Below are 25,230 nucleotides of genomic sequence, written 5' to 3' on the forward strand. Positions count from 1 at the left end.
CTTCCCCAAGAAACATCTACTACTCCATTTTTCACTTTAATATATAAACTATTTTCACATGTTCAGTGGTTCCCACTGTGTGGCTCCAGAAGCAGCGGCAGGAGCATCTGCATCTGGGAACTTGTTAAAAATGCAAATTATTAGGCCCACCCTATACTCTAGGAATGGGGTCCAGCAATCCGTTTTATTTTTATTTTTTAACAAGTTCTTCAGGGATCCTAATGTACACTCGAGTTCAAAAACTATGGTTTTAGTTCCAGGGCTTGGTATTAATTACCTAAGTAGGTCAAAGATCAACACCTGGCTTCTAAATTCCATGGAGTACTGGTCTCAAATAAAATTGATGAGACCCATACTTAACTTTATAATTTGTTTGTACCTGTTAAGATCCTGGAATGATCGTAGTAATAGTAGCACCGTAAGAGCTTCAGAACAAAAATGAACCTCAGTGCATTTTGCCGGGCCTACACCAAGAAAAAATAGGCCAGACTGAATTCCAGGACAGTGTTTTCAGACACTAAACACAGGCAGGCACACTAAGCCTGTGGGTTCTGGGTCTGGCTGAGTCAGGACGGCGCTCCAAACCGAGTGGAGCCGCGTGAACCCGTCAGGTTGGACTCGAATCTTCGGTTACACGCCAAGGTCTGGAAGCCTGGACCATACACCTGGTTCGAAGAAGGGCAGAGACGCCTGAGAGGACCGAGGAGGCCGGGGCAGCGATGACCAGCGCGGAAGCCGCACCCTCCAGGCCTCAGACGCCGGCAGGGCGGAGCCACGCGGCCGCAGCTCGGGCAGAGACGCGGTCGCGGGGCGGCGCGGCGCGGCGCGGCGCGGGTTCGCAGCTGAGGCGTATGGGGCTACAACGGGAGCGGCTGCGCCGCCCGGTCAGGTCAGCGTCGTGCGCAGGCGCGGACCTGGCGCCATTTTGGTGGCCGGGCGCGGAGGTGATTCCACACTGAGGAGAGCGCGGCGGCCGGAGTGGCAGTGGCAGCGTTCGTGTGCTCTGGTGTGAATCGCCGAGGGAGGAGGCGGTGGAGGAAGAGGTGGCGGCGGTGGCGGTGGTCGTAGCGGTGGCGGAGGAGGCGGGTACGAATCAGCTGCGGGCGGAGACATGGCCAACATCGCGGTGCAGCGAATCAAGCGGGAGTTCAAGGAGGTGCTGAAGAGCGAGGAGGTCAGAAATGAACTCCCGAACGTCCCCCACCTCAGCCCAGGGCGGGAGGGTCCTTCCACTGGCGTCCCCAATATCCCTAGTAACGCCCGGGTGGCCCTGTTTGCGGCCGCCCTTCTGCCTGTGGGGAAGCAGCAGTCTCCCCCTCCTTCCGCCGCCTTCCCCTCCCCTTCCAGGGCCCTGGGATGGACGGTCTCGCGGGCGGGTGATCTGGAGAGGAATAAGATTGGGGGGGGGGGCAGATGGAGAAGGGGGCACTTAGACGCGGGGTGTGAGCTCTTGAAAGAGCCCCTAGATAGTGGCAACAGCTGGAAGTGTGGCTGTAGGGTGGGGAGTGAGCAGGCCGAGCCTGAGAAAACCCGGGAAGTGGGTTGGGGGAAGGGGAAAGGTGGGTAACTGGATCCCGAGAGCTGCGCTGCTCAAAGGCCCTCACTTTTAAGGGTATTCTGGGTTGTAGCCGATCTGGCCGCCGCTGTCCTTTCCTTAGGGAAGGAGCGATGAGAGTTCCTAGGTATTGATGAAAGAAGGCCGTTCAGAGTTACTCCCTCTTAGTTGGGTGTTGGAAGAGAGAACAAGACATAATGGGGTACTGTCTATATTGTTTAAGTGGGGGATAAGGGCATTTCCACCTGAGATAGGAAATTAAGTCCATGTTAGAGAATTATCTCATTTCCACTTACCCCCAAATCCTAGGCCTCTTTTTTGTAGGCACCTAAAGCTTTTTGACTAGGTAAAGGCAAGTTGTTTGGTGTGTTAAAGACATTTAAATATTTATAGCTGGGATTAGGACATATAATGGAGTGTATGAGTAGCTTATTTAAAATGTTTACAAGTTACAGATCAGAGTCTGTTTTAAGACATTGCCTCTGTGACACTGCTGTGTTGTGCCATGAAACTTCATTATGATGTCCCTCATAGTTAACTTGATTCTTATTATTGAAAAACAGTGCTATTAAAAAAAAACATGAGGTTTCAGCAGATTAATACATTGTTATATCTCCTTATTAAACATGACATTTCAGCAGATTAATAAATACATTGTTATATCTCCTTATCCCAACATCTATCTGAAAGGATTAAAAAGTTTTTTTGTCTCAAGCTCCTCTTGAGTCCTGTAGAACACTCTAGTGTTGGCCACATTTATTAATATGTTTTAAATGTTTTAGTAACTTAGTAATTTGACTCAATTATGAATCAGTGTAATTTTTCATACCCAAATCAACGAGAATGCTAGGTTGTTTTTCCTTGTTGGATTCAACAAAGAAAGACTGAGAATATTGAATGGTTATTTTCAAAATATCACACACCATTATTGAAAGTATCATTACTATATGTGTTTTTCTCTTATATCAATACTTTGACGATCTCAGTGATTTGTGAAATTTAGCATTCCAAGTATGTGATGAATTCTGTATATAAGTCTGATAGCACTTGAACTATATTTGTGCCACCGAGTCTTTCCAGTTAGACTTGCAGAAAATTCTTTAAAATTACTAAAAAATGCCAAACACCAGCAGATTTATTGAATGTAATAGTTATGTGAGTAATAATTGGTTTTACCGAGCATGTGTATGAACTCTGACCTCTGTATTTGTTCAGGTGCCAAAATTCTGAATGGAAGGATGACTTTGTATTTTTGTGGTACATTGTAGAAATAGAGTCATAAATGCTTGTACTGACAGTACAATGAAACAATGATTCTAAATTCTTGTTTAGTAAGAAAATATATTCCAGGATAGTTGACATATATATTTCTAATAGAAGATTGCGGGTAATATTGCTAGTAGCCTAAAACATTTCTCTAATATGATTGTACAAGCCTGAAATATAAGACTTTAACGCTTTATTTTCTGTTTCTTAAAAGTGGTAAGTTACTGTTCTCGTAATTCATATGATCCGATTGCATATTGTGAGGTGACTTTTCACAATATTCTTAGTACTTAAATTGAAGCTTAAAAGAAATCTTGTATTGCTTTAGTAATGCATATTGTTAAAATTACATGTAAGGGATGATGAAATCTTGCTGTCAACTAAGTGTTTCAGAGGAAGAAAATAGAAAATACAAACAGATTTTATTTTTTTAAGAAGAGTGCCTTTATAAATCTGAAAGGAAACATCTTCCAGAAAGTAAGTTGCAAAGAACATTTAGAAAAGGGTCAGGTAATTTAATTTTGGAATATAACCAATAAATAGTTTTATTTTCACCAATATTTTATTTCATTGATATTTTAATAAGCCCAGTTCTATAATTGGATTATATTATTTTCAACTCATTGAAGAACTTATAATACAGTCCATGTATTTCTTTTTTTTTTTTGTCTTTTTTGTTGTTGTTGTTGTTGTTGTTATTGTTGCTATTTCTTGGGCCACTCCCGCGGCATATGGAGGTTCCCAGGCTAGGGGTTGAATCGGAGCTGTAGCCACCAGCCTACGCCAGAGCCACAGCAACGCAGGATCCGAGCTGCGTCTGCAACCTACACCACAGCTCAGGGCAATGCCGGATCGTTAACCCACTGAGCAAGGGCAGGGACCGAACCCGCAACCTCATGGTTCCTAGTCCGATTCGTTAACCACTGCGCCACGACAGGAACTCCCATGTATTTCTTTTTTAATGTATGTAAAGGCAATATTTGAATGGCTTGTCAGATAGTCAAGTATTTCCTCATGTCACCTATGTAAATCTTCATTTTACTAAAGTTTATTTCATATGGTTGTGCTTACTAAGAATGGTTTAAGGACTCCTCTCCAACCCCCCCGCCTTTTTAAGTGCCTTTGTGAAAAGATAACTGACATTTGCTGAATTCTGGCTCTAAGAAGTTGTAAGTATCCATTCTTGGAGTGTGTTGTTAAAATATAGCCTCCCAGATCAGTGTGAAAAGCACAGTGCAGAATAGTGGGAGGAGGCCACCATTTCTGAGGAGATACGTGTATTTGTCTGTATAGGTGAAAGGATTAATGAGAAATTGGCAGTGTTGATTGCTTCTGGGTGGGGGACTTGAGTGTCCCGGGCAACTGGCATCAGAAGATCCCTCTTAGGAGTTCCTCTGTGGCTCAGCAGGTTAAGGATCCGGCATTGTCACTGCAGTGGCTGGATTGCTGCTGTGGCATGGGTTCAGTCCCTGGCCCAGGAACTTCTGCATGCCACAGGTGTGGCCAAAAAAAAAAAAAAGATCCTGGAGTTCCCGTTGTGGCTCATCAGAACCGAATCTGACGAGCATCCCTGAAGATGCAGGTTCGATCCCTGGCCTCACTCAGTGGGTTAGGATCCGGCATTGCCATGAGCTGTGGTGTAGGATCCCAGGCTCTGATCTGGTGTTGCTGTGGCTGTGATGTAGGCCGGTAACTGTAGCTCTGATTTGACCCCTAGCCTGGGAACTTCCATATGCTTCAGGTATGGGACTAAAACAACCGAAAAAACTGGAGCCTGATTTGTATTACTGATTAAAGGATTTAAACACAACCTAACTTGTTAGTTTAAGCATTAAAATAAATGTTACGTGTAATTAAAATTTTGCTTGCATTTCAATGTGCAAAATACTTTTAAGAGTTTCCTGTTGTGGCACAGTGGGTTAAAGGATCTAGCATTGCTGCAGCTGCGGCATAGGTTGCAGTTGCAGCTCCAATTCAGTTCCTGGCTTGGGAACTTCCTATGACGCTGGTGCGGCCATTAAAACAAACCCCCCAAATATTTTTAAATTCAAAGTTCAGTGAAATAGGCGTTCCCTTCGTGGCTCAGCGGAAGCGAATCTGACTGACTAGTATCCGTAAGGATACATCTTCAGTCCCTGGCTTCTCTCAGTGGGTTAAGGATCCAGCATTGCTGTGAGCTCTGGTATAGGTTACAGACATGGCTCAGATCTTGTGTTGCCATGGCTGTGACATAGGCCAGTGGCTATAGTTCCAATTCCAGTTCGACCCCTAGCCTGGGAACCTCCATATGCCGTGGGTGCAGCTCTAAAAAGACCAAAAAAAAAAAAAAAAGGCTCAGTGAAGTAAAACACCCTTAAATCAGTGTACATACTTTTTTTGCTTGTTCTTGTGTATGGTACCTGCAGGTTTTTTCATATTGTAGCTTCGCTTTGCTACATTTCTAGGATCCTCAAGGAGTATTTAAAATCAACGGCATTAACAAATTGATTTTTTGAAAACTACTGTTGTATAAGTTTTTCTTAAGCATTTTAATGGGTTTTTGTATTGGTATTTTATGTTTTATATATTTGATCTAGCTTGATCTAGATTATTCTGTATAGAACTAGTTGCAGATCTTCAGAAGAAAGTCTCTTGGTTTCTGTAGACCATGGTTTTTCAACGTTGGCACTATTGACATTTGGGGCATATAATGAATTCTTTGTTGTGGGTGGTTCTCCTGTGCATTGTAGGATGTTTAGCAGTATCTCTGACTAATAGCACTAGATGCCAGTAGCACAGCCAGTCTTTCCCCACCTCCTTACTCTCTCCCTGTCAATTGTATTGACTAAAAATGTCTCCAGACTTTGCCAAATGTTGAGAACCACTGCTATAGACAGAACTCTTTAGAAGAACATTTAGGACTGTTAACTATATGTAGTATAAATTATCTAAAATATGAGTGGACACTAAGGATACAGAAAATTATATAGCGTGGTTACTGCTAGCTTTGAACATTCTGTTTTGTTTTTAAGACTTTGCCCCTTATCAATTAATCATTAACTTTTTGTTTTAAACTTTTCTCCTCTTTGGCTCTGCCTATGGCATGTGGAAGTTCCTGGGTCAGGGATTTAAACCTGCACCACAGCAGCAACCCAAGCCACTGCAGTGACATCACCAGATCCTTAACACGTTGTGCCACAAGAGAACTCCTGAACTTTATACTTTTTAATTTAAAGAGAAAGATGAAATTTCCTATTGTAAATTAATGTAACCAGAATTTGAACAATTTTTTTTTTTAACAGAAAAGTAGTTATTAGGTGATAGTTCGGTGTAGCTTATTTAAATAGTGTGCCTTATGAGGTTCTAGGTGTGGGTTAAGCAAGGAAAGCTTTATAGGTCAGGTTAAAAAAAAATTCCAAGCCTGTCCAAGTGATACTGTTTGGGGTGCATTTCTTGTTTTTTTTTTGGTGTTTGTTTTTAATAAAGACTTTGATCTCTGTCCATGATGCATAGATTAAGATGCATCTGGGATCCCTTAGCATGTCATTCCTTTGTAAAGAATATGTATTCCTGGAAGTTCCCTTGTGATGCAGCAGGTTAAGGATCTGGCCTTGTCACAGCTGTGGCACAGGCTGCAACTGCAGTGCAGGTTCAGTCCCTGGCCCAGAATTCTTTTCTTATTTTTCAGTGAATGTGTTAGCAGCATTTACTGAGCATGTTGACAATAGCCCTAAAAGACTTACCTGGTTGGAGATAGAAAAAAAAAAAAATGTTAGATGCAGAGAATAGATGCTGTGGAAGTTCTGAGGGTATGTATATATAGGTAGGCAAGTTTTTGAACTAGGTTCCAAAGGAAGTTAAGACTGACCTCAAATTTCAGGAGACTGTTCTAAAGAAAATACAGGAATACTGTATAAGTAAATGATCTCTTCAGTAGACAACCTAAATTGATACCAGGGAGCAGGGATTATTGACAAAATTAGGCAAAGAAACACATTTATTTATGTATTTATTTTTGTCTTTTTAGGGCTGCACCTAGGGCATATGGAGGCTCCAGGCTAGGGGTCTAATCGGAGCTGTAGCTGCTGGCCTACGCCACAGCCACAGGAACACCAGATCTGAGCTGCGTCTGCGACCTACACCACAGCTCACGACAATGCAGATCCTTAACCCCACTGAGCAAGGCCTGAGATCGAACCTGCAACCTCTTGGTTCCTAGGCGGATTCGTTTCACTGTGACACGACAGGAACTCCCATATTTATATATTTATTAATAAAAAGGTTGCACAGCTCTTGACATATACAAACATAGTTGTGATGTTCGAATACCTAAGTTATCTTTGGGGGAGAAAACCTTTTTTGTATCAAGGTAATATATGGTGATGTACATAAGATAAAGTGTGATCAGCACCCAAATATAAATATTACCAGCACCATCAGAATCTCCAAATCAGAGTTCCCATCGTGGCGCAGTGGAAACAAATCCGACTAGGAACCATGAGGTTGGAGGTTCAATCTCTGGCCTCACTCAGTGGGTTGCAGATCTGGCGTTGCTGTGGCAAAGGCCAGTGGCTACAGCTCAGATTAGACCCCTAGCCTGGAAACCTCCACATGCTGCGAGTGCGCCCTAAAAATACAAAAAAAAAAAAAAATCTCCAAACCCTACTCCTTTCCTGTCACTTTCCTGACCTCTGGTAGCACAGATTGGTTTTGAGTATGTTTCATTAAAAGGATAGACATAAGAGCATATGCTATGTGATTTAATTTTGAAGGTTTTCAAAAGATGCCTTCATAATCTTTTAACAATGTCTTAGAAAATGTGTTAAATGTTATAGTTGAAAGAGACATTAGATCTAGACCAAACTCCTATAAGGTCAGGAAACTAAAGCCTAGAGAGATTGATTGTTGCTCAGTGACACAAATCTATTTAATGGTGAACTTTAGTCGGGCTGTTTTGGGGTTTTTGTTTTTTGTTTGTTTGTTTGGGCTTTTTAGGTCTGCACCAGTGTCACATGGATGTTCCCAGGCTAGGAGTGGAATTGGGCTACAGCTGCTAGCCTGTGCCACAGCCACAGCCACGCAGGATCCAAGCTGCGTCTGCAACCTGCCACCACAGCTCACAGCAATGCCGGGTCCTTAACCCACTGAGCAAGGCTAGGGATCGAACCCACAACCTCATTGTTCCTAGTCGGATTCGTTTCCACTGTGTCACGACAGGAACTCCTACTCAGGCTTTTTGCATACCAGTTCACTCCAACCATTATATATGGTTGCTTTATGGGACTATCCATTTCATAAACAATACTATAAAAGCTGAATACTAATAAAATGTTAAGTACAGCAGTGGGAGACAGTTCAATATTGTGTATTGTATTTAAATATATTTTGCTTTTCTCTGGTGGTATGAGAATTTAAATTTGCCACAGGAACAGAGATATTTAGTTCCCTAAGCATAAAATAGTAAGTTAAGCTTAGTGATTAAGAGTGTGGGCTTTGGAGGAGATCCTGCTGTGTGGTGCAGTGGCTTAAGGATTTGGCATTGCTGCAGCTATGGGTTAGGGTGCAGCTGTGGCTTGATTCAGTCCCTGTCCTGGGAACATGTTTGGGTGTGGCTGAAATGAAAAAAAGAGTGTGGGCTTTGAAATTAGATTTGCTTTTCAGCCCTGCCTTCTTTCTGCTTAATACCTACAGCAGTAACTTTTCCTCTGTCTTGTCTGTAAATAAAGAGTCTTAAAGAGTGCTTAGAGTAAAGCTTGAAATATTCAGCAAATGGATAGCTGTTAAGATGTCAAAATTAACTAGCCTTTCATACTCTGCTTATTGTTCTTGAATCGTAAAGATTTCCTTCAATGGTTTTGTGATAGCTCTATATGTATTTGTCTCAAGAAAAGGCTTAACATGACTTTGTACTTCTGATAACGTTTCTTTGTGTGCAGGCATCCTGTGGGGCTGGTGGCCAAAAGGAATATGAAAGAATGTATTTGGGCTTTGTTCTGAAGATGGTGCCTAGTCTTTAGGAGACAGTTATAAATTGAAGAAGATCTTGTGTTAAGATGATCTTTCTAAGTGAAGAAGTAGTAAATTATTTGGGAGGCTTTCAGATAATATAGGGTAGTGTGTGTGTGTGTGTTTTTTTTTTAATAGTGATTTTATTTTTTCATTATAGCTGGTTTGCAGTGTTCTGTCAGTTTTCTACTGCACAGCAAGGTGACTCAGTCACACATACATGTATACAGTCTTTTTTTCTCACACTATCATGCTCTGTCACAAGTGACCAGACATAGTTCCCAGTGCTGCACAGCAGGATCCCATTGCTTATCCATTCCAAAGGCAAAAGTTTACATCTGTTAACCCCAAATCCCCAGTCCATCCCACTCCCTCCCTCTCCCCCTTGACAACCACAAGTCTGTTCTCCATGTCCATGATTTTCTTTTCTGTGGAGAGGTTCATTTGTGCTAGATATAATTTCTAGATATAAGTTATATCATATAGTATTTGTCTTTCTCTTTCTGACTTCACTTAGTAATGAGTCTCTAGTTCCATCCATGTTGTTGAAAAAGGCATTATTTTGTTCTTTTTTATGGCTGAGTAGTATTCGTGTGTGTGTATGTGTGTATGCCACATCTTCTTAATCCGTTCATCTGTTGATGGACATTTAGGCTGTTTCCATGTCTTGGCTATTGTGAATAGTGCCTCAGTGAACATACAGGTGCATGTGACTTTTTCAGAGATGTTTTGTCTGGATATATGCCCAAGAGTGGGATTGCTGGGTCATGTGGTAATTCTATGTATAGTTTTCTAAGGTACCTCCATACTGTTTTCCATAGTGGTTACACCAGTTTACATTCCCACCAGCAGTGCGGGAGGGTTCCCCTGTCTCTCCATACCCTCTCCAGCATTTGTTATTTGTGGACTTACTGATGATGGCCATTCTGACTGGTGTGAAGTGGTACTTCATAGTAGTTTTGATTTGCATTTCTCTAATAATCAGTGAGGTTGAGCATTTTTTCATGTGCTTGTTGGCATCTGTTATTTTGAATTTCTTGACATGACTCTGTCTTCTTTAACTGAACAGTGGAATCCAGATTCTCATCCTGTGGTGTGTAATCTTGAATACCTTTGTAAGATCCTTATTTTAAAATTGGGTCTTACAAGCTAGAAAGTGACAGTAACATCCATTTGACATCTATGTTCTATTATGTAATTCCGAAAAGATGAGACAGGTTCATTTCATTCAAATCCCTTGTTCTTTTCCTTCTTTAGTTTTTTGCTCATACTACAAATTTAAAATAATAACTTCTGGAAAAAAAAATAACAACTACCTATAGTTGAATGCCTACTATCTGATATTTTATATGTGTGACAGCCTTATGAGATGGGTGTTTTACAGGTATAAAGTTGCAGCTCTGAGGAAATTAAGTAATTTGTTGGTGGAACAGGGGTTTAAAACAGGATCTCTGACTCCAAATCATTTACTGATTATGGTGGAAAGAACAGAGTACAATCATATCTATTGCTTACTTCCTACCATTATTTTAAAGGTGTTTTTAAAAATTGCATTCTAGACCTAGGGTATTAAAAAATAATATATGAATTGGCTTTATATATGTGGCCCAGATTTAATAGATCTTAACCCTCCTACTGGGTTAAGCCCTTTATCAACTTTCAAAGAAATAAAAAATAAATAAATAAATCTTATTTTGTAACTTTTTCTTTATTCATTCCATTCTCTTTTTTCTTAGAAGTAACTACTATGCTGAAGTAGAGTGTATCCTTCCCCATTCATATTTTTGTTTTTATTATTGATAAACATAGTTTTTTTGGTTTTGGTTTTTTTTTTTTTGTCTTTTGTCCTTTTAGGTCCGCACCCACGGCACATGGAGGTTCCCAGGCTAGTGGTCAATCGGAGCTTGTAGCCACCGGCCTATGCCAGAGCCACAGCATTGCGGGATCCGAGCCGCATCTACGATGTACACCACAGCTCATGGCAACACCAGATCCTTAATCCACTGAGCAAGGCCAGGGATTGAACCCGCAACGTCATGGTTCCTAGTTGGATTCATTTCTACTGCACCACGATGGGAACTCCTAAACATAGTATTTTTGAGTATAAAATCATTTTTTAGTATTTCAAAGTTTTTTAAAAACTTTTCATAGGTGTTTGTAATATTTTACATCTATGATTTTTCTTCCCAGCATTGTTTTTTGAGATTTATCTGTGACAAATGCATATTGCTCTAGTTCTTCAAGGTTTTTTGTTTTGGTCTTTTTAGAGCCACACTCGAGGCCCTATTGAAGGTCCCAGGCTAGGGATCGAATCACATCTATAGCTGTCGGCCTACACCACAGGCCACAGCAACTACACATCTGAGCTATGTTTGCTGCCTACACCACAGCTCACGGCAGCTCTGAATCCTTAATCCACTGAGTGGGGCCAGGGATCAGACCCCCATCCTCATGGATACCAGTCAGACTCATTTCCACTTTGCCACAGTGGGAACTTCCACTGTACTTCAGTTTTAAACTATAGTTGACCCTTGGTCAACATGCATGAGTCTACTTATATGCGGATTTTTTTTTTTTTTTTGGTAGTAAATACTGTAGTACTAAGATCTGCTGGTGACTGAATGCATAGTTGTGGAGGAACTGCGTATATGGAGGGCCAGCTATAAGTTATACTTGGATTTTCGTCTGAGTAGATGGTTGACTCCCCAACCCCCTCATTGTTCAAGGGTCAACTGTATATAGTAAGTATACTATTCCATGTCACAGTTTTAAGAATTCATTCTCCTGTTGATGGCATGTAGTTCCAACTTTTAGTGATTATGAAAAAGGATGCATTGAACATTATTATAAATGTTTTCTTGAATACATAAGGGTTTTTCTGGGAAGTGGAATTATAGAATCTGAGTGTATTTGCATCTTGTGCATGACTGGATATTGCATCATTGTTCTCACCATGATTGTTATCAATTTATACTCCCTCTAGAAGTATATAAGAATTCTAGTGACCTGACATTTCCAAGATTTAGGTTTTTGTTGGTCTGATGAATGCGAAATGGTAGCTATTTTCATTTCCCTAGTCAGTAGAGATATTAAGCATATTTTTTATGTGTTTATTTCCCATAAGGCTTTCTTTTGCAAATTTAGTATTTGTCTTCTGTACTCATTTTTAAGAATTTGTGTGGTTTGTATTTTTTCCTATTGATTTGTAGGAATTCTTTTTATATCTGTATACTTTTATCTACTTTCATTACGTGGCTTAATTTCTTTTTTTTTAATTACTCAATGAATTTATTACATTCATAGTTGTACAAGGATCGTCACAATCCAGTTTTATAGGATTTGCATCCCACACCCCCAGCATATCCCCCCACCCCTCATCCCCCCACCCCCCAAAATGTCTCCTTTGAAAACCCTAAATTTTTCAAAGTCTGTGAGTCAGTATCTGTTCTACAAAAAGTTCACTGTGTCCTTTTTTCAGATTCCACATGTCAGTGATAGCATATGATGTTGGTGTCTCATTGTCTGACTGACTTCATTTAACATAATTTCTAGGTCCATCCATGTTGCTAAAAATGCTGGTGTTTTGTTCCTTTTAATCGCTGAGTAATATTCCATTGTGTATATGTACCACATCTTCTTTATCCACTCCTCTGTTGGTGGACTATGTGCCTTAATTTCTAACTTTTATCATTTTTTATGCTGTTTTTAAAAAATTGTAAAATACACAACATTTGGAGTTCCTGTTGTGGCGCAGGGGAAACAAATCCAACAAGGAACCATGAAGTTGCGGGTTCCATCCCTGGCCTTGCTCAGTGGGTTAAGAATCTGGCGTTGCTGTGAGCTGTGGTGTAAGTCGCAGATGTGGATTGGATCCTGTGTTGCTGTGGCTCTGGAGTAGGCTGTGGCTACAGCTCCAATACGACCCCTAGCCTGGGCACCTCCACATGCTGCAGGTGTGGCCCTAAAAAAAAGACCAAAAAAAAAATACACAACATTAAACTTTCCATCTTGTGTGTATATATTTTTTTGATTTAATTTTTTATTTTTGGCTGTGCCGGTGTGTGAAAGTTCCTGAGCCAGGGATCGAACCTCGCCATAGCAGTGATCTGGGCCACTGCAGTGACACCGGGTTCTTAACCTGCTGTGCCACAAGAGAATTCCTGATGTTATATATTTTTAAGTGTATAATTTCAGTGGCATTGAGTAGGTTCACATTGTTGTGCAACCAATACCGCCATACATCTCCAAGAGTATGCATTTTGTAAAACTGAAACTTTGGCAAGTTCCCTTGGTGGCATAGCGGGTTAAGAACCTGACAAGTATCCATGAGGATGTGGGTTTGATCCCTGGCCTTACTCAGTGGGTTAAGCATTGGGCATTGCCCCAAGCTTCGTTGTAGGTCACAGGTGTGGCTAAGATCTGGCGTGGCTGTGGCTATGGCAGTGGCATAGGCCGGCAGCTGCAGCTCTGATTCAGCTTCTAGCCTGGGAAATTCTCTGTGCTGAAGGTGGGGCCCTAAAAAGACAAAACAAACAAACAAACAACAAACCCTGAAACTTTGTACCTATTAAACGCTAACTCCTTACTTCTCTGGTGTCCAGCCCCTTGCAGTCACCATTCTACTTTTCTGTCTCTATGAATTTGACTACTCTATTATACATTATTTGTTGTATGGGCTTATTTCATTTAACTTTTATCGTATCTTTTATCTTACTGAAGTTTAATTTTAAAGTAGTCAAATTTGTCTTTTCCTGTTTGATGTGCTTTTTGTATTTTAAGAAATCTTTTCCTACTCTGATTACCATAAACATACTCTCCTTTATTTGGTTCTTAAAAGTTCTTTCATTCTTGGAGTTCTGCTGTGGTACAGTGGGTTAAGGATCTGGCATTGTCACTGCAGTGACTTGGGTTGCTCCTGTGGCATGGGTTTGATCCCTGGCTCAGGAACTTCCGAATACTGTGGGCATGGCCAAAAAAACCCCCAAACAAACGGTCAATTAATTCCTTAGTTTCTGTCCTCAGGCTTCTTCTATCTCTGTCATATCATATCGAAACTGATTTTTCAGGCATTACGATTATCTTCTATATTGTCAAGAGCAAAGTAACTTTTTGGTAATTGTCTATTTTGTACACCTTTCTTCAGCATTTCCAGTTGCAACTTAGAGCTTTGCTCTTCTGGTTGTTCTGATATTACTTTGGGGTTTTCCTTCAATTTCTCTTACTACCCTTTATTAATTATTGATTTCCTCCCCTGTCCTCCATTTATCTACTGAATCTTTGTATCCTCTTTTGCATACTTTTTGTTAATCATTTTAGGTTTTCATATCTTAGATGGACTATTTATATTAAAATAGTTTGCAGGAGTTCCCTGGTGGCTCAGCAAGCTAAGGATCCTGCTGTCACTGCCATGGCTCAGGTTGCTGCTCTGGCACAGGTTTGATCCCTGGTTCTGGTACGTCTATGTGCTGCAGGTGCATTCAATAAATAAATTAGTTTGGGAGTTCCCATTTTAGCTCAGTGGGTTAAGAACTCAGTGTAGTACCTGTGAGGATTCGGGTTCAATCCCTGGCTTCACTAAGAATCCATTGTTGTCATGGCTGTGATGTAGGCTTGCAGCTGCAGCTCCAGTTAGACCCCTAGCTTGGAAGCTACCATATGCCACAGGTGCAGTCGTTAAAAAAAAAAAAAAAAAGCCACTTCCAAAAAATAGAAATAGTTCTTATTTTTTTATATATATAATGATTTTTTTCCATTGTGGTTGGTTTACATTGTTCTGTCAATTTTCTGCTGTATAGCATGGTGACCCAGTTACACATACATGTATACATACATTTTTTCTCCTATTATCATGCTCCATCATAAGTGACTAGACACAGTTCTCAGTGCTACACAGCAAAAATACTTTTCATATTAACATTTAGTTCTTTGCCTTTAGTCCCTTCTGATTTTTAATCCATGGCACTGGATTTAATTTTTAATACATGATCTTGTTTTTCTTTACTATAACCTTTATTGCATGAAAACCTTTATGCTATTGTTCTAGCCTTCCTTTCCTGACTTCCTGTCAAGTATCAATTCTAGTTGCATGCCTAAACATACCTCAGACCTTCGCTCTCCCTCTAACCTTTTGCTATACGAAGTTGCTTTCTGTTGAGTTGTTCTCTGCGCAGAATAAGCCCTTACCTCTTTTCTTTGCCTTTTGAAAAATCTACTTATCCTAGAATGCTGCTTCTCATAAGCCTTTCTTGAGCCTACACTTTACCTCTGTTCCTCTAGTATTATTTTGTCTAGGTTTTTAATAGAGCAGTTTATATATTTTTGGTACTCATATATATGTCTTTCTGCTCCTACTGAGTGCCTGAGGCATGCAGAAGTTGCTGGGCTGGGGTTCAAAGCTGTGCAGTAGCAACGACATGAGCCACCAGTGATAATGCCAGATTCTTAACTAGCTATGCCACCAGGGAACTTCCTCCTTGAGGATTCTTACTCATCTTTTTCTCTTCAGCATCCAGCATAGTGTCTGAAATGTAGTAGGCTTAGTAACATTTAAAGTACTCCCCCCAAATCTCTGATAAATGTCTAATCTTTTGGAGCTGTTGTAGAACATGCTCTTTGCCTAGGTTGAGAACAGGCCTATGTTACTCTTAATTATTTTCAGCCTTTAGTGATTATGGATTTTTCTAGTGGTTACAAACAAATGCAGGGCTACTGAACACATGTAGCCTTTTCTCACAAGTGACTGCAGGGTGCTTTACCTTTTAGGTTTTCTTTATTTTCACGTAAACCATCCTGTTTGCGATCGACTACTTAATTGTGGATTATCTGATACTATTGCTTTTCAGCAGTGATATAAAACATTTTGTATTTTGTTTTTTTCTTATATTTTTCTGATTCTTAGATCTGAGCCTCAGTTTTGATCTTCATCATAGCTGCAGCAGCGATGGATCCTTAACCCACTGTGCTGGGCCAAGGATTGAATCTGTGTCCCAACCCTCCAGAGATGCTGCTGATTCTGTTGTACCACAGTGGGAACTCCTTTTTAAGGGGGAAAAAAAATATATATATATATATGGAATATATTGCTGTTTATGCATATGTGAGTTGGACTTTGGTTATTTCTAGCTTCTTGCTGGTACAGATGTGTAAGAATTTGGGTATATACCTGAGAGTAATATTAGGTCATTGAGTATTTGGGTGAGATTTTAGGTGGCTATTTGTGTCAGACTTTTTTTTTTTTTCTTCGTTTTTTGTCCTTTTAGGGCCACACCCACGGCATGTGGTGGTTCCCAGGCTGGGGGTCTAATTGGAGCTGTAGCCACTGACTACACCACAGCTCACGGCAATGCTGGATCCTTAACCCACTGAGTGAGGCCAGGGATAGAACCCACAAGCTCATGGCTACTAGTTGGATTTGTTTCCACTGGGCCACAACAAGAACTCCTGTAATTTTAAGTCATATGAAGCTGTCTTTCCTACTGGACTCTTGGCATCATGGCTCATCCATCTTTGTGTTATCAGTACCACAAGCTCTTTAACAAATGTTTGTGGTCTCCCTCTATGCTAGGCACCATGATATGAGTTAGGAATATAGCAGTGAGTGGAGCAAGGGAAGACAAATAAACAAGTGATAGGAATTCCCGTCGTGGCTCAGTGATAACGAATCAGGCTAGTATCCATGAGGACGAGGGTTCGATCCTTGGCCTCACTCAGTGGGTTAAGAATCTGGTATTGGTGTTACTGTGGTGTAGGCTGGCAGCTGCAGCTCCCACTTGACTCCTAGCCTGGGAACTTCCATATGCCGCAGGTGCCGCCCTAAAAAGCAAATAAAAATAAGTAATAAATGCAATGCAGAGCTAATATTGTACAGATGAAATTAATTGTTCTTGATTGGGTATTCAGAAAAGGCATTTCCTCTGGGGGAAGAATAGTCCAGATAAGAGGAAATAGTTAAAGTTCCTAAAGTGGGAATGAATTTGCCATGTCTGAGCCACCAAAGAAGGTTATTATTATGGCTGAAGTATTGTGGGTAAGGGAAGAGAATGGTGCAAAATGAGGTTGGAGATGTAAGTTTGTGTGAGAGCCAGATCAAATGAAACGTTGTAAGCCCAGGATAAGGAGTTTGGATTTAAAGTGACACTGGAAATTTAAAGACTTAAAGCAAAAGACAGAATTTGTGTTTTTATTTTATTAAAATTTTTTTTGGCTGTGGTGTGCAGTGGCTTTGTGTGGGATCTCAGTTCCCAGCTTAGGGATTGAACCTGGGCCACAGTGGTGAAAGTGTTGAATCCTAACCACCTGACCATCATGGAACTCCCTAGTATTTGTTTTTAAAAGACCACTTTGGCTGCTTTGTGAAGAATGAATTGACACTGAAGGTATGAGGAAAGGTTTTGTACTTAAATGTTGAGTTTTGCAGGATGTAACAAAAGAAACAGCAGTGATTTAAATAAATAGGAAAAGTCTGGAGGGAAGTATCCCAGAGTTGGTGGTTAGGGGCTTTACAGTGTTAATAGACTACTACTAACTTTAAATTTACCATTCTTAGGTGTTTGACCATTGTCCCTAAGCTGTCAAAATGGTGCTCACAGGACCAGACAACCTATCTGCATTTCAGAAAAGGAAAGGCATAAGGCATTTGCCTCCTGAATTTGCTCCCTTTAAAGAGATATCTGAGGTCCCTTTCGGTGACCTCTCTTTTTGTTTTTTTATTCATGATTGTGTCATGATCACTTCTTGGTTTAAGGGAGGCTAGGAAATGTCTATTAGCTGCATACATTGCTCTGATTAAAATTAGAGTTTCATTACTTAAGAAGGAGAAAGGAAATTGGTTAGGCAGCTTGCCGTGTGGAGTTGGGGGTGGGAGGCAGGAATGAACTCTGGAAAATCATTTGGTCAGCTTTCTAGATAGCCTAGGTAAGAAATGATTGTTGCTTGGGGTTAGAGTGAAATAGAGGGGACTTCAGAGAAGTATTTGGGTTATGTTTTAAGGTAGGAGTCAGCTGGAGCTTGCCGATGATGCAGAGAAATGGTGAAGAAGTTGAAAAAACAGCTAGATTTTTTTTTTTTTTTGCTTTTTAGGGCCTCACCTTTTTTGTTTGGCATATGGAAAGTTCCTGGGCTAGGGATTGAATTGGAACAGTGCGCCGGCCACAGCCACAGCAGATCTGAGCCGAGTCTGCAACTCACACCACAGCTCATGGCATGCTGCATCCTTGACCCACTGATCGAGGCCGGGGGTGGAACCTGCATCCTCACGGATGCTCCTAGGGTTCATAACCTGCTGAGCCACAATAGGAACTCCAATTTTGTCTTTTTGCAGCTGGATAAGTGAAGGTACTGATTTCTGAGTTGAGAAAGAGTGGGAGGAGCACATTGGAGGTCAAGGAAGATAAGAATTTTGCTTTGTTCTTGTTAGGTTTGAAGATAGAGAAATAAGCAGTTGATTATGAGCCTGGTAATATCTGAAAAGAGAATTGAGCATCATAGATATATAGATAGTATAATTTAAAGCTTATTAGACTGGGTGACTTGACTCTAGGAGATTTTGGTTAGAAAAGGAGGTGTCTAGGACAAACTTTTGGTCTTGTTTTGGGTCCTAGTACATTTTGAAGTTCACCTGATAAGAACTAACAAAGGAGAGGATGGTATCATTGAAGCCAAGAAAAGGCAGTGTTCTAAGAAGAAGGTGGTCAACTTTGTCATGCTGTTGAATGGGAAAAATGACCATTGAGTTTTCAACATGATGATATTGGTGACCTTGACTGAATATTTTCATTGGAATGGAGAAGATGGATATCTTATTGGAGTGGATTGTTAAGAGGAATGAGGTGAGAAACTGGCAACTATGGTCAGCTTTTTAAAGGACTTTGTCTTTGACAGGAGAGCAGAGAAGAGGGACCACTGGAGAAGACCATGGCTTTAGAGATTTTCTTTAAAAAATTCTGTTAGATATTAGAGTATGTTTATATGTTGATGGAAGGGAGAAATTTATATGCTAAGAAAGGGGCAGTAATTGAAGGTGCAAAGACCTTGAGAAGAACAGGGGGTGGTGTTCTTAACATAAGTGGAAGGACTTATCTTTATTAGGAGCAGAGACACTTAGGGCAGTGTTAAGTTTCCATTGGGATTTGTGGCTTTTACTTGAACATGAGCCCAATTAATGATGGTTGTTTCCTGCCTCTTTCTCCAACAGTGCTGCTTGGGGCAGACACAGGAAGATACTTTTTTTTTTTTAAGTTAATTGGGGGATGAATTTAATTAGCATTGGGGCTTTGCCATATGAGTACATTTAAGGAAGAAAAGTATCCAGGTTGTCAAGGGCATTTCCAAGGGAGTGATTATAATGAATGCCCAAGGAATCTAAGCTGGTTAAGGAGGGAAGTGAGGACATTAAAGTTGATTGGTAACGAAGGAAAGTTGGGGAGAGTGGTGATGTTTCAGTGAAGCCAGCCAATAGCTAGCTGGATTTGGAGTACCAGAGTGAGTATATTTAATCCATAGAGGTCAGGAATCTGAGAAACTTGAAATGAATTTTGGAGAAGGTGCAGCTTTAGGAGATGATAGGGTATGATTGTGGAGATAAGAGCTTACAGTCTATTAATATTTATCAGAAATGCAGACAATCCTAGTCCTGCCTCCTTTCTTCCATGCTAACTTAGAAGAAATGTGCAAAGATGATAGAAGTAGACAGCGGCCCCTCAACCTCAGGTGTTTATTGATATTAACATTCCCCCCTTTTTTTGGTTGCACCTGCAGCATGCAGAAGTTCCTGGACCAGGGATCAAACCCACGCTACAGCAGTGACTCTCTGAGCCACAGCAGTGACAATGATGGGTCCTTAACCTCCTGGGCCACCAGGGAACTCCTGCCTTATCTTGTTTTAATTGATCATTATATGATTCTGTTTTTTTCTTCTTTCTTAGCATGTCAGTTGTGTATTTTAGAAATTAAAAAAAAAAACCAAAAAAACCCACCTTTTTTTAGTAGTTACTCATGAATTTACCATACACATTTACTTAAAAGTGCTCTTTCAAATAATGCTGTGTTACTTGATGGGTAGTGCTTTATAACAATTCACATTTCCTCTTTCCCATTTATTATAGTAACCTGTTAATTCATTTCACTTTGCATATGCTATAATCACCAAATACTTTATTATTTTGAATGTACAGTTATCTGTAGATCAGTTAATAAGAAAGATAACTATTTTATCTTCACTTATTCCTTCTCTAATGCTTCCTTTGTGTACAGTTTCTGATCTGTGTCATTATCCTTCTTTCTAAAGGATTTCTTTTAACATTTCTTATAAAGCAGGTCTGCTTGCCACAGATTCCCTCTATTTTGGTTTGTTTGAAAAGTCTATTCTTAATTTCGAATGGATAATTCCATTGGATATAGAAATCTAGGTTGGTGGGGCTTTTTCTTTTAACACTTATAATAAATCACTCTATTCTGCTCTTGCTTCTATGAATTCTGAAGAGAAGTCTGATGTAATTCTTACCCACGCTCCTTTATAGGCAGGGTTTTTTCCTCTGGCTTCTGTCGGGATTTTTTCTTTGTTTTGATTTTCTTCAGTTTGAATATGATATGTATACCTAGGTAGAGATTTTGGGGGGATTCATCCTGGTTTGAACTCTAAGCTTCCTGGATCTGTGATTTGGTATCTGTCATTAATTTAGGGAAATTCTTATTATTGCTTCAAATATTTCTTCTTTTCTTCTTGTTCTGGTATTCCCATTACTCATATGTTACCCCTTTTTGATATTGTTTTATCTTTTCATTATTTTTTTTACATTTCAGTCTTAGAAGTTCCTAGTGATGTTTCTTCTAGCTCACTGATTGTTTCTCCATGTTTTTCTACTAATAAGCCCATCAAAAGCAATTTTTATATGTTAGAATGTTTTGATTTCTGACCTTCTCTTTTGATTCTTAGAGTTTCCATCTTTCTGCTTAAATTACTCTTCTGTTTTGGGTGTTGTCAACTCTTTCTGTTAGAGCACTTAGCATATTAGTCATATTTTAAATTTCTATCTAATTCCAGCATTGCTCTTATTTCTGATTCTGATGCTTACTCTACCTCTCTAAACTGTGTTTTTGTCTTTTAGAATGCCTTGTAATTTTTTTCTTTAAAGTCAGACATGATAAAAGCAGCTGAGGTTAAATAGGCCTTTAGGTGAGTTTTTATGTTTATCTGACTAGAGATTAGGCTATGTTTACTTTTTGCTGTAAGTTTTGGAGGCTAAAATTTCCTCTTACGTCCTTATTTTTGGCTTCCTGTTGTCTTTGGAGTTCTTTAGAAACTTTTTTTTAAACAAGGCCTAAGACATATAATTCTTTGAGTTATAGTTTTCTGTTATACAGGAGTCCTGCTGATGTGATGGTAAGGTTTAGGGGGAGGGGAAGTATTTCTGTAGTCTTATAATTGGGTCTTAGTCTTTTAGTGAGCCTATGCTTGTAAACTATGACCTTCAGAAGTGCTTCTTTTTTTTTTTTTTTTGTTTTTGTCCTTTTAGGGCCACACCTGTGGCATGTGGGGGTTCCCAGCTAGGTGTCTAATCGGAGCTACAGCTGCCAGCCTATGACAGAGTCATAGCAATGCCAGATCCAAGCCATGTCTGTGACCTTCACCACAGCTCACGGCAACGCCGGATCCTTAACCCACTGAGCAAGGCCAGGGATCGAAGCCGCAACCTCATGATTCCTAGTTGGATTTGTTTCCGCTGTGCCATGACAGGAACTCCCGGAAGTGCTTCTTAGTCTCTTCCCTATTTAAGTGTGACTGAAAGGCTGGTGGGGGCTGGAGTTAGGTATTGCCCCTCTCTCAGGTGGGTTAGATCTGTTAAAACCCCAATTGGTGTTACTCTCTTGAGAACAAGCCTTGTTAAGAAGAATGGAATTTTTCTCTGATCTTCACTGTGAAAATCTTTTAGGAGTCCTGGAGGTAAAAATTCGCAAAAGTGGTAGGGTCTCCTGGAAGTTTTTCACTCTTAAACCTATCCCCATTGAGCCTCCAGCAATGTCAATTACAGTTTATATTTTCCTACTCTGGTAATGGTTCATGCAGAGATGTTTGTGAGCTTTTTTTAAAATTTTTATTATTACTTACATGAATTTATCACATCTGTAGTTGTATAATGATCATAACAATCCAGTTTCACAGGATTTCTATCCCATAACCCAAGCATATCCCCCCAACCCCCAAACTGTCTCCTCTGGAGACCATAAGTTTTTCATTGTCTGAGTCAGCATCTATCCTGCAAAGAAGTTCAGTCTGTCCTTTTTTCAGATTCCACATGTCAGTGATAGTATTTGATGTTGGTGTCTCATTGTGTGGCTGACCTCACTTAAACATGTCCATCCATGTTGCTAAAAATGCTGGTATTTCGTTCCTTTTAATGGCTGAGTAATATTCCATTGTGTATATGTACCACATCTTCTTGATCCACTCCTTTGTTGATGACATTTAGGTTGTTTCCATGTCTTGGAAATAGTGTTGCAAATAGTGCTGCAATGAACATCGGAGTACACATGTCTTTGCGAGTTGTGGTTTTCTCTGGATAGATACCCAGGAGTGGGATTGCTGGATCAGATGGTAGTTCTGTTTTTAGTTTTCTGAGGAATCTCCATACTGTTTTCCACAGTGGTTGCACCAATTTACAATCCCACCAACAGGTGTCATAGGGTTCCTTTTTCTCCGCCCCCTCTCCAGCACTTACTGTTTGTAGACTCTTTGATGGTGGCCATTCTGGCTGGTGTAAGGTTGTGAGCTTTTGTTCTGGTTTGATTCTCTTTTTCTGCCCATCTGTTTCTCCAGGTTATTAACATATATTTTTTTCTTTTTTGGCTGCACCCATGGCATATGGAAATTCCCAGGCCAGGGATCAAATCGAAGCTGAAGCTTCAAACTACACCACCGCTATGGCAACAGCAGATCTTTAACACACTGTGCCAGATCAAGGATCAAACCCACTCCGTTGCAGAGGCAATACCGGATTCTTAACCCACTGCACCATAGCAGGAACTTGTCTCAAGTTGGGGGGCAGTGATTTGCCCTGTGACTTCAATTCTTGAGAGATCTAAGAAGATTGTTTTTCCATTGGACAGTCATTTATTCTTCTAGTTCTAGATTTCACCCATTCTATCTTCAGTACGTTATCTGCTATCCTTTATTTATTTTTTTAATTTTTTGCTTTTTAGAGCTGCTCTTGTGGGATATGGAAGTTCCCCGGCTAGGGGTCAAATCAGAGCCGTAGCTGCCGGCCTACACCATAGCCACAGCAACTCAGGATCTGAGCCCATGTCTTTGACTTACACCACAGCTCATAGCAGTGCCGGATCTGTAACCCACTGAGTGAGGCCAGGGATCAAACCTTAGTCTTCATGGATACTAGTCAGGTTTCTTATCACTAAGCCAGGAACTCCCGTCCTTTATTTTTAACCTCTCCCTCTCAACCATAGCTGTCCCACTAGCATTTAAACATACCGTTTAACAGCTGTGTTGTAAAGAAGACCAACCTTCTGACCTCTTTCTTCATCTAAAATATTGCTTTGTTTCTCACTTCCCCCTTTATGCCAAAATTTAGAAGAATTCTCTTTAATCAAGATTTCCATTCCCTCACCTTTCATGGACTCTCCAGTTATAGCAGGCACTTTTATCTTTTCGCTTTGCAAAGACCTCCCTGCTTCATCAGCCTTTTAAAAGTGTTTTGTGAAAGTTCCCCCTAAGGCACAGAGGGTTAAGGATCCTATGTTGCCATAGCTGTGGTACAGGTTGCAACTGTGGTGTGGCTTCAGTCCCTGACTTGGGAACTTCCACATGCTGAGGATCCAACAAAAAAAAGAAAAGAAAAAAGGCTTTTGCAACAAAAGTTAAAAGAGCACTGTGGTCTCCCATTTACCTCAATCCATAGTTCTTCCATTTTCTACCCATTGCCAGTTTCTTGTGTATGTTTCTAGAAATCATATGTTTTGGTACACGTTCAGGGCTCTCAATGTGAAAAAGATAATTTTTTTCTTTGTGCAGTTTTAAGAGTGATGTATACAAAGTCTAAAATCTCTTATAGTAAGTGTAAAATAAAAATTCTAAATGGAAAAATATTTTGTCTTAGTGTAAATGATGGTAATGTGTTTTTCTTATTGACATACACCAGGGCATCCTGTAATAGATGGTACCTTAAGAGTCAATGAAGTAGAATATATATACCTTGGCTCCTGCATCTTTTTTTTTTTTTTTTTTCCCTGCATCATTTTTGAAACTTGGCTTTGCTTGTTATTAGCTTATGTGATCTCTTTGTGTCTTGGTTTCCTTATTGGTAAACATAAGCTTGTTATGAGGATTAAATGAATTATTACTTACAAATCAATTAGAATACAGCTTACAAAGTATATTAGCTATAATTGTTAATTGATCTCTCAGCAACATCAGCTATTTTCTCCTGAAACATTTTCTTTTTTTTTTTTTTTTTAGGGCCGAACCCATGGCATATGGAATTCCCAGGCTAGGGGTTGAATTGGAGCTACAACTGCCAGCCACAGCCACACAGGATCTGAGCCATGTCTGAGACCTACACCACAGCTCACAGCAATGCTGGATCCCCAACCGAGCGAGGCTAGGGATTGAACCTGCATCCTCATGGATACTAGTTGGATTCATTTCTGTTGTACCACAACGGGAACTCCCTGAAGTTTAGACTTGAGTTTTCAACTGGCTACTTGGTCCTCTGGATTTTCACAGATATTTTTTTCAACATGTCCAAAACTGAGTTTTTGATTTTTCCCTCCTCCCCAAACACTGACCCCTCAATTTCCTTATCTTAGTTTATTGTTTTACCATCCACCCAGTGGAAAATCAATTGAGTGATTTTATTCCTCCTTGAGATCATACAGTTTTAGTATATAAGAACTAAGTCCTATAAATTTTACCTCCTATCTCTCTTGAATTACCTCCTCTCTTCATCTCAGTGGACTTTCACTCTTACTGAATTCCTTTCTATCTCCTTTAATCTACCTACAGGCATTCCCCACCTAACCGGCACAAACACAGCCAGGTTGTTTTGTTTTATTTATTCAATTTAATTTAGCCAGGTTGTTTTAAAAGACCCAAATCTGGTTGTCATATCACAACTTTTTCTCACTGTTCTTCATGATCCTGCATAATCTGGGTCCTGCCTACTTTCTCTGCCATGTTTTTGCTCTTTTATTGTGTATATTCTAGTCTTATTAGTGGCTTTTCAGTTGTTAAACATGTCAAGTCCTTCACTGTCTCTGTTTTGGACAGGATGGACTTTCTGCCTGAAATACTGCCATTGGTTTTACCTAAGTCAAATCTTTTAAAGAAATCTTCTTATGATGACTCTCAAGGTATCCTATACTTAAACATTATATAATATGTTATTTAATACTTTATTTATTTTTGCTTTTTAGGG

At 40.1% G+C, this 25,230-nt stretch overlaps 1 protein-coding gene across 1 annotated transcript in view; it reads left to right on the forward strand.

Moving 5' to 3' along the window:
• The first annotated feature begins 907 nt into the window (after nt 1-907).
• The window catches only part of UBE2K (ubiquitin conjugating enzyme E2 K), a 71,493-nt gene continuing 47,170 nt past the window's right edge, over nt 908-25,230 (forward strand). The window contains exon 1 of the mRNA XM_047798356.1: nt 908-1,174. Coding sequence (XP_047654312.1) covers nt 1,112-1,174 — 63 coding nt within the window. The 5' untranslated portion in view covers nt 908-1,111. The remainder of the gene's footprint in view (nt 1,175-25,230) is intronic.

This window comes from Phacochoerus africanus, chromosome 10 (genome assembly GCF_016906955.1).
Source record: "Phacochoerus africanus isolate WHEZ1 chromosome 10, ROS_Pafr_v1, whole genome shotgun sequence".
Classification (NCBI taxonomy): Eukaryota; Metazoa; Chordata; class Mammalia; order Artiodactyla; family Suidae; genus Phacochoerus; species Phacochoerus africanus.